The sequence below is a fragment of the Schistocerca americana genome, chromosome 11 (assembly GCF_021461395.2).
Source record: "Schistocerca americana isolate TAMUIC-IGC-003095 chromosome 11, iqSchAmer2.1, whole genome shotgun sequence".
In the NCBI taxonomy this organism is placed as follows: domain Eukaryota; kingdom Metazoa; phylum Arthropoda; class Insecta; order Orthoptera; family Acrididae; genus Schistocerca; species Schistocerca americana.
The window spans coordinates 179,989,640-180,005,090 of NC_060129.1; the positions used below are offsets into that span (position 1 = coordinate 179,989,640).

The 15,451-nt window shown below is 41.5% G+C and overlaps 1 protein-coding gene and 1 non-coding gene across 2 annotated transcripts in view; one reads left to right on the forward strand and one right to left on the reverse strand.

The window, feature by feature from the left end:
- LOC124553500 (activated Cdc42 kinase-like) overlaps nt 1-15,451 on the forward strand; it is a 315,929-nt gene that overhangs the window by 111,304 nt on the left and 189,174 nt on the right. Inside the window, exons 4-5 of the mRNA XM_047127354.1 lie at nt 2,062-2,211; nt 12,658-12,806. Coding sequence (XP_046983310.1) covers nt 2,062-2,211; nt 12,658-12,806 — 299 coding nt within the window. The remainder of the gene's footprint in view (nt 1-2,061; nt 2,212-12,657; nt 12,807-15,451) is intronic.
- On the reverse strand, nt 8,389-8,463 carry Trnat-ugu. Its single transcript has one exon. It is a non-coding gene; the product is annotated as a tRNA-Thr (tRNA).

Consider the following 15,451-nt stretch of genomic DNA (forward strand, 5'->3'; position numbering starts at 1 on the left):
CGTTTTCTGTTTGCCAAGTATGATGACATCCAGCTAAGAGATTTGCCTTGAAAACCATAGCATGCCAATTTTTGGAGAAGCAGGTCACGATTTACTGTGTCGAAGGCTTTGGACAGGTCACAAAATATGCCTGACACACACATTCTATCATCAAGACATCTGCTGACTTTTGTGACTAATTCAGTTATTGCATGGATTGTGCTGCGGCCTTTTCTGAAACCATATTGATTACCTAAGATAATGCTGTTAGATGAATTGTGATTTTCGATCTGATCACATGCAGCTCTTTCAAATATTTTTGAGAAAATTGGTAACAGTGAGATCTGGAATTCAGTTTGTCTAATGAAGGGCTTGTGGGAGATGTAAATGGGTACTCTGCAGACCATCCAGTGTGTTGAAGAAGACATAATGCAGTATTGACCTATAATGCAGTCCTTTGACTGGCATACTGAGAACTGTCACATTGCCTCTAGTACACGTAAAGAGTCCTTCAACAACTGCACAAGCATGGAGTTGCACAGCATATTTTTGTTTGTCAGTTTACCACACTATTGTGTATCATTTTAATTTCCATAAACATCCTGATTGTTGCTTCAGTCTGAATTTCTTGCAGCTCGACCACCGATCAGTGTACTCCTGTGCAGTGTGATCTATTAGTGAAAACATTTTATCAGAATGAGCAAAGTTATACAGCAATGGTATTTTCATGTGATTATGGGGCGCCATGAGCAGTGTGCTGACCACACACCTCTCCATATCCACGTCCAATTGATGTGTATCGGCTGAGGACGACACGGTGGTCAGTCGGTATCGTTGGGCCTTCAGAGGCCTTTCGAACGGAGTTTAGAGTTTTCTCTAGGGCACCACGAAGCACCAAATGTATAAAGATTTCGGAGACTAATTGCAGAGTTCAGTGAAACTGGTTCAACAGTAAACATTAAGAGTTCTGGGCACCCTCGTTGTGGCAAATCTGTACGAAACATTGCAGTAATTCATGAAAGTGTTGCTGCTAAATAGTCCAGCAAAGTTGGGTCTTTGCCATTCCAAAGATTTGGACATAGGATGTTGTTCAGTACGATTTTCATATTACCACTCTTATAGAATTCAGTTAATGCAACTGCTGAAACAATCAAGTTGTGAGAAAAGGCAACATTTTGTTGACTGGTTTGTGACAAGACTAAAGGAAGGCAACAGTTTTGTGAGGAACATAATCTTCAGTGATGAGATGTGCTTCCACTTAAATGAATCTGTGAATAAACAGAACTGACTTATCTGTGGGGCAAAACTCCTGGCACGGTTCAAGAGAGGGAAATCGTCCAGAGCAAGTGACGGATCGGTGTGGCTTTTGTGTCGACAGCATCATCAGCTTTCTTTAAGAGTAGGTGGGGAACAACGTGTGACAGCTAATGGAAACTTAAAACTGTGAGGTGATAATACATTTTATGCGGCCTCATTTAAGTGGAATGGATGTTAAAATAGTTGTGGTTTCGTCTGGCTGGTGCCACATGTCACACTTTGCCTGTAACAACTGAGTTCGTCTGTGAGTGGTTTTGAGATAGCCTGATCTTACTACCGAGGCATGTGACTTGACCACAGTATTTTTTTCTTTGGGTATCTCAAATCATTGGCGTATGCCAATAAACCCTGAACACATGTGAGTTAAAAGAAAGTGGCCACGTGTGAGTTAAAAGAAAGTGGCCGTGTTGTTGGCAAAATGTAAGTGGAGTCTTTGTCAGACGATCATAGTGAAATCCACTGACAGTGTTCTTGCATGTCAACGCAGTGGAAGATGTCGTATGGAAGACATCATTTCCCAGAAAGGTTTCATTAAGATGTTAATTAATTTTCATAATTGCTTATTTTGAAACTAGCATGCTTTTGAAGGAGTCTCTAAATCTGTGTTCTGCTAGCCACTGTATGGTGTGTGGCAGAGGGTATTAGTGTCCCTGTATTGTCTTTTTCACTGCCAGTCACGTTCGGAAGTTTTGGCAAGATATGGTGACACGTACTAATGTTTATCATAAGGAAATCATAAATTTGTTACTATTTCTTTATTTGCAGATCCAGGTTGCCATCAAGTGCCTTAGCCGTGAGAGGATGCAGAACAACCCGATTGAGTTCCTGAAGGAAGCCGGCATCATGCACTCCATAGACCACGAGCACATCGTTCGTCTCTACGGGGTGGTCCTCGACACGGGAGCTCTGATGCTGGTGAGTGAGGAATGGCTGGTGGCTGCTTGCTGAACCAGTCAAACGTGTTTGAGAATTATTTTACTCGAGGTCCTGGTTTTAAATTTGGGACAGTAAGGAAGCAGGCTTCCTAGTTACGCTTGTGCTTTTTGGTTTTCTAGCAGATTAACAGTTCCATTGTTGTGCGCAATATTTTGATTGTCAACCTAATTGTCTTACTGAGGAACTCTGAGCAGATGTCTCTTTTGCACTTGTTGCACATTTTCCCAACAGATAAAGCACACAAATAAAATGCGCTCCAATATCAAGTGGACACAGTTCTTCAGGGAGACTGAATCGTAAAATTATATTAATTCATTTTTAATCTTAAAAATGTTTCTTATCTTTCCATGCTTTATAAATGAATTCCACTGAAATTCTACGTATATCCTCGTACATTTATTGCATGAACATTTACAAGCGTACTGTCACTGTAGCTACCTGAGTATAACTTTAACAAAAGTAACAGCATCTCATTTTATCGATACATCCTTTTTTAATATACTGTCGTCCGTGCTGATTCTCATCGTTGCTTGCTCCTAGGGCCTCCTTCCGCATCTGTGCAATGTTGTAAACTCTGTGGTCTATTTACCGTGATGTGAAATCATCTGCTGATGAACTCTTAAATGCCACACACTGCCTGAGTAGTACTGCAAATAAATAATGCCATCAAATATCTGCACTGTGCAAAAATGTGCAAATGTATGTGCTATTTGAAAACTCCACTTTTGTATAACATTGATAGATTACTCAAACAAAGGAAAATCCAGGATCAAATGTTTCCATTCCAGCACTACACAGCTGTCATTCCACCCCCACTCCCACTCTTGTTATTTCTCTCCTGTTCCACTATTTCACCTCCCACACCCGCCCCTCTCCCCAGCCCTCAGTCTAACCTGCAGCACCTCGGTGTCTGCCACCCCCTCCATACTATCTCTCCGCTCCAGCCTTCCCCCCCCCCCCCCCCCCTTCCCCCTTATCCGACCCAGTCACCTCTCCTATCATGCACTGGTGCTGCTGCTCGCAATGTGGTTTCTGTTTGCCTGAGACTGCAATTGTGTGTGTGTGGGGGGGGGGGGGGGCTGTCTTGCCCCCCTTCTAACAGCCGTGTACCGCAAGTCCTTAGAGGAACGGAAGGTTCCAAATGATTGGAAAAGAGCACAGGTAGTCCCAGTCTTCAAGAAGGGTCGTCGAGCAGATGCGCAAAACTATAGACCTATATCTCTGACGTCGATCTGTTGTAGAATTTTAGAACATGTTTTTTTGCTGGCATATCATGTCGTTTTTGGAAACCCAGAATCTAGTCTGTAGGAATCAACACGGATTCCGGAAACAGTAATCGGGTGAGACCCAACTCGCTTTATTTGCTCAAGAGACCCAGAAAATATTAGATACAGGCTTCCAGGTAGATGCTATTTTCCTTGACTTCTGGAAGGCGTTCGATACAGTTCCGCACTGTCGCCTGATAAACAACGTAAGAGCCTACAGAATATCAGACCAGCTGTGTGGCTGGATTGAAGAGTTTTTAGCAAGCAGAACACAGCATGTTGTTATCAATGGAGAGATGTCTACAGACGTTAAAGTAATCTCTGGTGTGCCACAGGGGAGTGTTATGGGACCATTGCTTTTCACAATTTATATAAATGACCTAGTAGATAGTGTCGGAAGTTCTGTGCGGCTTTTCGCGGATGATGTTGTAGTATACAGAGAAGTTGCAGCTTTAGAAAATTGTAGTGAAATGCAGGAAGATCTGTAGCGGATAGGCACTTGGTGCAGCGAGTGGCAACTGACCCTTGACATAGACAAATGTAATGGATTGCGAATACATAGAAAGAAGGATGCTTTATTGTATGATTATATGATAGCGGAACAAACACTGGTAGCAGTTACTTCTGTAAAATATCTGGGAGTATGCGTGCGGAAATGTTTTAAGTGGAATGATCATATAAAATTTATTGTTGGTAAGGCGGGTACCAGGTTGAGATTCATTGGGAGAGTCCTTAGAAAATGTAGTCCATCAACAAAGGAGGTGGCTTACAAAACACTCGTTCGACCTATACTCGAGTATTGCTCATCAGTGTGAGATCCGTACCATGTCGGGTAGACAGAGGAGATAGAGGAGATCCAAAGAAGAGCGGCGCGTTTCGTCACAGGGTTATTTGGTAACCGTGATAGCGTTACGCAGATGTTTAGCAAACTCGAGTGGCAGACTCTGCAAGAGAGGCGCTCTGCATCGTGGTGTAGCTCGTGTCCAGGTTTCGAGAGGGTGCGTCTCTGGGTGAGGTATCGAATATATTGCTTCTCCCTACTTATACCTCCCAAGGAGATCACGAATGTAAAATTAGAGAGATTCGAGCGCGCACGGAGGCTTTCTGGCAGTCGTTCTTCCCGCGAACCATACGCGAGTGGAACAGAAAAGGGAGGTACTGAAAGTGGCACATAAAGTGCCCTCTGCCACACACCGTTGGGTGGCTTGCGGAGTATAAATGTAGATGTCGATGTATATGTAGATGTATAATTGTGAGAGTCATCCTGTTGTACCTATCTGCGAATCAGCATCTCCGCTATATGGTGATTATTAATAGATTGCTCATTTATGTGTGATGATGAGGGTCCAGAAGACTTTGCAACTCTGACGTGCGAGGGAAATATCGTGAATTTGAGTACGAAAAAAATTCTGTAACCTCAAGAAGTTTAATAGAAGGAATTTAGTCAGTTTAGTTCAAAGTACTGGCTGCAAAATACTGACATAAATTATCGACAAAATAATAAAACAGTTGATAGATGCTGTTCTGGGCAAAATCGGTTTGGGTTCTGGAGAAATGTAGGAAGACATGAAGCAACACTGACCTTACAATCTGTCTTAGAAGAAAAGTTAAAGAAAGGCAAAGAGGTGTTCATAGTATTTGTACATTTAGAGAAAGCTGTTGACCATGTTGAATGGAATACATTGTTTGAAACTGTGAAGATCTACATCTGCATCTACATGGTTACTCTGCAATTCACACTTAAGTGCCCAACAGAGGGTTTATCGAACCATTTTCATACTACTTCTCTACCATTCCACTCTCGAATGGCGCTTGGGAAAAAGGAACACCTAAATCTTTCTGTTCGAGCTCTGATTTCTCTTATTTTATTATGATGATCATTACTCCCTACATAGGTGGGTGTCAACAAAATATTTTCGCATTCGGAAGAGAAAGTTGGTGATTGAAATTTTGTAAATAGATCTCCCCACAAAGAAAACCGCCTTTGTTTCAGTGACTGCCACGCCAACTCGCGCATCATATCACCGACACTCTCGCCCCTACTGCGAGATAACACGAAACGAGCTGCCCTTCTTTGCACTTTTTCCACGTCCTCCGTCAAGCCTACCTGGTAAGGATCCCACACCGTGCAGCAATATTCCAGCAGAGGACGGACAAGCCTAATGTAGGCTGTCTCTTTAGTGGGTTTGTCGCATCTTCTAAGTGTTCTGCAAACAAAGCGCAGTCTTTGTTTCACCTTCCCCACAATATTATCTATGTGGTCTTTCCAATTTAAGTTGCTTGTAATTGTAATTCCTAGGTGTTTAGTCGAATTGACTGCCCTTAGATTTTCGCAATTTTTCGTATACCCAAAATTTATCGGATTTCTTTTAGTACCCATGTGGATGACCTCACACTTTTCTTTGTTTAGTGCGAATTGCCGTTTTTTGCACCATATAGAAATTCTCTCTAGATCATTTTGTAATTGGAATTGATCGTCTGACGATTTTACTAGACGGTAAATTACAGCATCATCTGCAAACAATCTAAGGGGCTGCTGAGATTATCACCTAGATCATTTATGTAAATCAGGAACAACAGAGGGCCTACGACATTACCTTGCAGACCGCCAGATATCACTTCTGTGCTTCTTGATGATTTACCATTTATCACTACGAATCCAGTCACCTAACTGAGACAATACTCCATAAGCACACAATTTGATTAATAGTTGCTTGTGAGAAACGGTATCAAAAACCTTCTAGAAATCTAGGAATATGGAATTGATCTGAGATCCCTTGTCGACAGCACTCATTACTTCATGGGAATAAAGAGCTAGCTGTGTTGCACAAGAATGATATTTTCTGAATCCGTGTTGATTATATATCAATAAGTCATTTTCTTCAAGGTGATTCATAATGTTCAAGTACAGTATATGCTCCAAAATCCTACTGCAAATTGAGGTCAGTGATGTGGGTCTGTAATTCAATTGGTTACTCCTATTTCCTTTCTTGAGTATTGGAGTGACCTGTGCTACTTTCCAGTTTTCAGGAACAGACCTTTTGTCAAGTGAGCGGTTGTATATGATTGCTAACAAGGGAACCTCCCCATCGCACCCCCCTCAGATTTAGATATATGTTGGCACTCTGGATAGGCCTTGAAAAACTCAACACAGATCAATCGAGAAAACAGGAAGGTTGTGTGGAACTATGAAAAAATGAGCAAAATATACCAACTGAGTAGTCCATGCACAAGATAAGCAACATCAAGGTTAATGCGAGTGCAGGAGCGCCGTGGTCCCGGGGTCAGCGTGAGCAGCTGCGGAACGAGAGGTCCTTGGTTCAAGTCTCCCCTCGAGTGATAAGTTTAGTTTCTTTATTTTCGCAAGGTTATGATCTGTTTGTTCGTTCATTGACGTCTCTGTTCACTGTAATAAGTTTAGTGTCTGTGTTTTGCGACCGCACCGGAAAACTGTGGGATTAGTAGACGAAAGGACGTGCCTCTCCAATGGCAACCGAAAACATTTGATCGCAAGGTCATAGGTCAACCGATTCGTCCACAGGAAAACACGTGTGATATATTCTGTACGACACTGGTGACGGCATGTGCGTCACATGACAGGAATATGTTGTCGACCCATTTAACTTGTACACTTGGCGAATGGGTAAAAAGATTCTTCTACCTTACCCGATTTAGGTTTTCTTGTGGATGTGATAATCACTCCCAAAAAAGTGATGAAAACATAAGAGTTTGTCACATAAACTGAAAATAAAAAATTAAACTTTTCACTCGAGGCAAGACTTGAACCAAGGACCTTTCGGTCCGCAGCTGCTCACGCTAACCACGGGACCACGGCGATACTGAGCTCATATCGTCCTTGATGTTGCTTATCTTGCGCATGGACTACTCAGTTTGCATATTTTGCTTATTATTTCGTAGTTCCAAGCAACTTCTTCCCGTTTTTCAAGGCCTATCCACTGTGCCAACTTATAACTAAATCTGAGGGCGGTGCGATGGGGAGGTTCCCTTGTAAGAAAGGCACTATTGTCTCTGCATACTCTGAATGGAACCTGATGGGTATACCATCTGGACTGGAAGATTTGCCTCGGATAAAATACAGGTAGCAAGAGTTTATCTGCAGCTTTTACAGAAACAAAACTGCCGTTTGAGTCAGAGGGTTATTTATGTAAATGAAGCAGCAACAGCAGCAGAAAGAGCAAAACTCTTCTTCATTCTGAGGTAGTAAAAGTACAAAAAACAAACAAATGGTGTCCAAACAGGCCTCGAAGGTGCAACGGTATTGACCGGCCACCGTGTGATAGTCGGCCTTTAGGCGACACTGGACGGGGATACGGAGAGGCGTGTGATCGGGACACCACTCTCCTGGCCCCTGTCAGTTCTTTGACCGGCGTCGCTACTCTTCAGTCGAGTAGCTCCTCAGTCGGTCTCGCCAGGACCGAGCGCACACGCTGCTTGCCGACTGATGTCGGTGGTCTGATGAGGTCTGGTGTTACCACTGGGGCGAGGCTGAGGGACGGCAAAAGAACAGGGAAAAAATTTGCAAAATGTACGATAATGCACCGAGGGGAACAGTGCGCCGGTAACACACTGGACCTCTGTTTGGTAAGACAATGGTCCAAATTCTCGTGTGGTCATCCACATTCAGGTTTGCTGTGATTCCCTTAAGGGGGGTAGGACATCAAACGGGCCAACGTGGAGCAGGAGAGGCATCACAGAACATTTTAATAACCAGTGTCTATACTATATATACGAAGACAGTAACTTGTTCTCAAAAGAACAGTTACTGTTGATGACCGTGCAGCTTTTCCCTGGAATAAATGATGACTAACTGACAACTTCAGCTGCCGACAGGTGTTGTTGATATACCTCGATGTGGACAGCTGAAAATGTGTGTCCCGACCGGGACTCGAACCCGGGATCTCCTGCTTACACGGCAGACGCTCTATCCATCTGAGCCACCGAGGACACAGATGAATAGCGGGACTGCAGGGACTTATCCCTTGCACGCTTCCCGTGAGACTCACATTCCCAACTGTCATCATTTATTCCAGGGAAAAGCTGCACGGTCATCAACAGTAACTGTTCTTTCGAGAACAAGTTACTGTCTTCGTATATATAGTTAAAGGCTACCCAGCCATTGACCTTCATCTGTACGAATGCGCACAGGTTGCCCGAACTCTTATGGGAATCGCCAAAGCGTGTGCGGGTAATGAGTGGGTGGGCAAATGTCTATAAGGTACATTACATATGTAGAATTGTGGACAGTTGGGAATGTGAGTCTCACGGGAAGCGTGCAAGGGACAAGTCCCTGCAGTCACGCTATTCATCTGTGTCCTCGGTGGCTCAGATGGATATAGCGTCTGCCGTGTAAGCAGGAGATCCCGGGTTCGAGTCCCGGTCGGGGCACACATTTTCAGCTGTCCACATCAAGGTATATCAACAACACCTGTCGGCAGCTGAGGTTGTCAGTTAGTCATCATTTATTCCAGTGTGTATACTTTTACAAATAAATTCATAAAACTTTGTCAGCATCACCAGGAAGGATTCAGGATTCACACTCACTGCAGTGGAAGTTCAAAAACATAACAAAATAATTTTTTTTACGTGTGAAATTTCATCATTTTTTTTCTCACTTACTAATGGCAGCATTTGTTGGTATAGGTACACTTTCCTTCATAAGTTTGAGAGATTTTTCAATGAATTTTGCACAGCATACATACTGTACTTACAGGTGTATGAAACTCTAGAATTTATGTAACTTATGAAAAAATGAATGAGCTGTTATATTTTAAACTTCATGATTAGAAAAAACACAAATTTTTGTAGTTATTTACCTCAATTTATTACCACAGTTTTTAATAGATTTGGAAAATTCTACAGTTTCATACACCTTTAAGTATGGTTTGTATACTGTGCAAAATTCATCGAAGGATCTCTCTTACGTATGAAGAAAAGTGTGCCTATAGCGATGAATGCTGCCATTAATAAGTGAAAAAAAGATGAAATTTCACACGTAAAAAAATTCTTTCGTTATTATTTTAGAAGTTCCACTCATAAGAGTGTGAATTTTGAATCCTTCCTGGTGATGCTGACAAAGTTTTATGAATTTATTTGTAAAAGTATAGACAGTGGAAATTAAAATGTCCTGTGGTGCCTCTCCTGCTCCAAGTCGGCCCGTTTGACGTCCTACCCCCATTAAATGACCCCAGGCAAATGCTAGGAGCCAATTTCCTTGCCAGTCGTTTCACATCCCCATCAAATACTCGACCTCTGATGACTTTGTACTTTACGAGGTGTAAAACTTCCTTCTTCCTTACATCAGAAAAAAAATGAAAAGTTAGATGAGGATCAGAAAAAAATGAAACCAGTGGATGTAAAGGAACTGAAATTGGTTTGTAAGGAAATACTGAACATGCCAACACCACTGATCTTGTTATTTCAGTCTGGACATTGCATTTCTGTTTCTGAGAAAACACATTCACAAATGTTAAAAAGCCTGTTATATGCCATCAAAACACACACACACACACACACACACACACACACACACACACACACACACACACACACACACACGCGCGCGCGAGTAATGAAACAAGCATCTGATGCAGAATAATTGTGATGGGGTTACATCAACAGAATCTTCTGTCGGTTCTTGGTAGAACAACATTATAATAAATGAAAAGCACCAGTTTGCTTTTGTTCTACAATATTACTTTTATTGTAAACTGGTTTTCGGCTTACAAGGCCATCTTCAGACATTTACTAAGTATTATCACCCTCAGTAAATGTCTGAAGATGGCCTTGTAAGCCGAAAACCGGTTTACAATAAAAGTAATATTGTAGAACAAAAGCAAACTGGTGCTTTTCATTTATTATTGTGATGGGGTTACTGATGTCGTGTAAACAGCTTAGCATAGCGTGGTTCTGCCGCTCTTCCAATGCACTCGTACAAAGCGCGTATCAGCCACCTCTCCACCAGTAAACCTCTCCATTGTACGGTTGTATCACTGTTAACATACAACCAACAATGCCGGAAAAAACAAACCTGAGGTGGAAGCAAGCAGTACTGAATCGGGGGTGTATGTGCCAAGAAACAACCAGGAAATCTGGAGGAAAAAAACCCATGATTTTGTTTATTCATGACAAATCCAGGAAAAACCCAGGAATTTATTAGAATTCCAGGAACCATTCGTTGTTTTAGTTTTCAGTTAATTTTTTGTAATTTTGACTGGCAAGAACCGATACTCCAATAAAGAATTTCACTTCAGCCTGCTACTACAGAACAGTACTGCAGCAATAAAACATAAACAGGAGAATAACACTAAAATAAAACTTTAGTAACAAAAAAAGGAATGTGCCCTTTAAACAACACAAATCAGTGCTTACACAAGTGTTTGCTAATAACAAAATATGTTAAAGACTGTGCAATACTTTATAACAGCAAACTACTTACGATACAGAGCACGTGAGATTGTGGGCCTTGTTTCGATGAATGTGACATCACAACTGTTTACATTCCTTACAGATTGCAGGAAAATATTGCAAATAGTGATCTGAGAAGCATTGCTGTCAAAGTAAATTTCCTTTTACACAAGATGAATTATGTTACATTTGGAAATGTCCAATGATTTTTTTTAAATGACAGAGCATTAAACTCTCACTTGAAGCTTAATGCTGAGGACGAGCCACTTAAAAGAATTTCAGACCCAGAGACCAGCCATTTACAACATTTTTTTAAAATTTTACTGGCACATTTGTGTTTGAAATATCTTAAATGGTAAAACACACTAAAAATGTTGAGTTTAAAGATTATTTTCTAATATTTATATTAGTTCTTTCATAGATTACATGTTATGCAATTATGATGGCAAAAAGTATAACTATCCTTTGAAAAAAAAAAGTACAAAGTTAGTTCTTGAGCAACTTGACACATATTCGACTTTTCTATGGAAAAGACAAATTGCTTGATGGAACATCTATATAGCCAGGTAACCCACCAAATGCTCAATGCTCAGAAATGAAATTTACAATCCTGCTTGTCAGAAATATTCAGCTGCTGCAATTTAAGCTGTGTTAGGATACTGCCTAATCACATCCTTGGGGGGAGAGGGGGACAACAAAACATTTCTGATGACCAATATTATATGTGAAAACTTAGCTTTTGTTGTAGCTATACTGTGTGTATATTAATTTAAACCATTAACTTTTCCCATTTGTGTGTTTGCACGATTCAACAGTGCTGTTCTCATTGGCCAACTGCATCAATTGTCCCTGCTCTGAATATCTGCTGTGATTGGCTGGTGAGATCACATGGCACGAGCTGTGGCTGACTAATAAACACGCCACAATCTTGATTTCAGTGCTGCAGGAGCTAACATGCTGTATTTTTTGAAATTGGTGTTTATAATTTTATAATACAAAAATATGGCATGTGCATGTTACCGTGCACCAAAGATCTTTCCAAAATCCATTGTTTTTTTGCAGGGTTTCATTTCCTAAAGTTCTGGGAAGTTCTATGCCAATGTATAAAACCTTCCCAATTCAAAGGATTTAGGAGTTTTACTGTTCTGAGGGACCACGGGTTCGATTCCTAACGGGGTCAGGGATTTACACCTACCTCGAGATGACTGGTGTTTGTGTTGTCCTGATCATTTTCATCATCATACCGGAAAGTGGTGATATTAGACTGAGCAAAGGTTGGGAATTTGTACGGACACTGATAACTGCAGAGCTGAGCACCTCACAAACCAATCATCATCATCATCATCATCATCACATCATCATGTTCTGAGGGAAAGTATATTGTCATATAACATCAGAAAAATGTGCCTTCACCAGAGGTATAGTGTGTTTTCACTTTAGAAAAAGTGTACTTTTACCCAGGAAGTATGGGAAAGATCTAGGAATTTTTTTCACATTTACACCCTATAAAAGCAAGCTTGTTTGGAAAGAGCAAAGTGGGCATTACTGTTGCCAATAGCAAACTAAGAGACTGAACGGAACAAATCTGCTTCCAAAACAGACATGCAGCACATATCGACAAATTCACATTGTTGTGCAGATGTTTTCAGGGTCCTACAGACACAAAGATAAGCTGTGGTAGGGAAGGCAGCTGTGAACAGAATAAAGGTCGGTTCGGCACACGTGGCGGTTGCAGGTGACGGAGCTGGCTCCGCTGCGCTCGCTGCTGGAGTGCCTGAAGGAGCCGTCGCTGCGGCCCAGTTTCCCCGTGCTGACGCTCTGCGACTTCGCCGTGCAGATCTGCGACGGCATGCAGTACCTCGAGGCCAAGCGGCTCATCCACAGGTGAGGTGCCGAGAGGGCTCCCGTAATACACTCTGATTGTCACCTAAAAAATCGACCTACGACTGGGAAATCTTGATGGTGTCAGTTCTTCTCTATACCTTCACCCTCGGATTCAGTGCATATTAGGTTGGAGCACAACTTTGTAATGTTTTTCTATACATTTAATAAACAGAACAGAGGCTTTAGTCGTCAATAATATATTCTCCTTCACTATTTACAACAGTCTCCTGATGATGGGGTAAGTTTTTCATTCAACTGTAGAAATCGCGTGATTTTGTGACAGTGCACTTGCCGAGCCGAGTTCGAAGTGCATTTTCGTCTAGAAAAGAAGCTTCTTGAAGGTTTTTCGATACAGAACGGAGAATGTTAAAATCTGAGGGCACGAGATTAGGTGAATAAGATGACTGCAGAATGACTTCCCAGCATGACTCTGTGACATCCCCTTCTCTCTTTGCTCCGTTTCTTTCGCTGATCTTTCCTCATCTTTCTTCCTTCTTCGTACCACGGCTGTATCTCGGGGTTTTCAATGCAGCAATGTAGTGAGAAGGGGGCACATGCGTGTGGTGATTCACGATATCGTAGTGCTCTGAGGGAGCGTCACTCGTGCCTCTGGTTTGAGAAGACTGATGACTGAAGTACGAACATTTCTCATTCTACTAAACTGAATGAACGTGAAATCATTGATGAAGTTTCAATCTCGAAAGAAGTTTATTAATACCAATTAGCTGGAAAAAAAAAAAAGCTCATAAAATCCAGAAGTCACTCACAGTATCAAGAAGCTGACTATGCAATGATTAATGTTTGTCTTATCCCGACAGTAAATCGCTTCTCGTTTGCTTTAAGCATCAAGACGATTACTATGCTGCTCATATTCGTCTTTGATAGTTATCATCAAGCTAATGTCTGTAAATTGCGGTTAATGATACTGAATCTTGCACACAATGATAGCATCCAATATCCAGCCATGTATCTTAAACTTCGCGCCAATATTTGAGAATACGCGTGCGAATTTTTTGCACCAAAGTCAGGCCGTGGTTCCCTAGAATAATTTTTAAATCAACTGCAGGTTGTAAATTAACAATTCTATGCCCATTCATGAAAGTTACAGCATATCCCCACTCAACGACTATTTGATCGTGCACTCGAACAGCACAGAAGTTTTTGTTCTTACAAAGAGAAAACCTGCATAATGCAACAAGGTTATTTGCTATTTCAAAACATATTTCTATCTATCTCATTAAAACTCATTACCTATTAAATTTTGTACATAATTAAATTCTTTACTCTGTAAATAATAAAATTTAGAAATGAATGACATGTATAAAAAAAGCTCAAGCTGATATGTCGTCATGGGTCACTATTTGTTTAGACTCCCCTACATTCATGTGACGCAAAGTAGATCCGACTATGTTGGACATACTCATGTAATGTTACAACTCCTGTATAATGTTTTTTGTCAGTCTAGCAGAATGCGGGCCGCCATTATTGTGGACTAGCATCAATCCCACACAGTCTTCTGGTCATTGTTCTCGGACTGCATCTGGGTTCAACCATTCCTTTCTTTTTGTTATGTTATCATAAAGACTCCATTTCTTGTCATCAGTAACAATATGGTATGGTTGCTGTTCTTCACATATCGATGGATGGTGAGCAAACAGAGTTGCACATATGGCCATCTGCTGATTTTTTGTGACTCTGGCTTAAAGCTTGCAGTACCCGTACACCTAATTATTTGAAGCTTTCCCATTGTGTAAAAATGTCGTATGGTGGTGAAATGATCACAGTTCATCACATTTGCCAGTTCTCGAGTACTCTGATGTGGATCGTCGTATGTCAATGCATTTAAACAACCTTCGTCAAACCCTGAAAATTTTCCAGAATGTGGGGAGTCACTAATGTCAAATCAATCGTCCTTAAAACAAGAACACTATGTACTTGCCATGCTCTGTCCAGTGGCATTATCCCTGTACACAAAGCAAATGTTTCTGTCTGTCCCCACTGCTGTCACCCCCTTATTGAACTCAAACAGAATAATAACTCAGAAATGTTCCAATTTCTCCACTTGGCATTACATTTTCTAGTGTCCAAAGCTCCATTCAATGTCTCTAACAATGAAATGACAATATACAAACTAAAATAGCAACAGAAAACTACAAATAAAAAATGACAACCCATAAATAAAACCATAACAACTGGAATACCAACATGCAAAGCCAAAACACTACAAATTTATGCACCACCTAATGTTCAAAAAGATTTCGGGCTTGGAGCCCGTCGTCGTGAACGTCATTGCACGATATTTCGGCTTGACAACTGCCAACCATCTTCAGGTGAGCCGAACGAGGACCGACAAAGACGCTTTCCGCTCCAGCTTATATAGTGTGCTGATAATACTGCCGCGCATGCGTTGCAGTCACGGAGACAAAAAGCAACACCACCGAGCAACAGCGCCTTCGCTGGTGGAACTGCAATACTCGGCTGCTGTCAGTATTGTCGCTGGCCATAACTATCGAAGTCTTCTGGCGTCTTCGTCTCGAGTAAATTTCGGTGATGACGGAATTCCAAGCGTTATTCAATTGGTAACCACTGTCACAGTTCATTAGATTTCCCGCAATGCGTATTTCAATGGATTCTTTGATAATGGA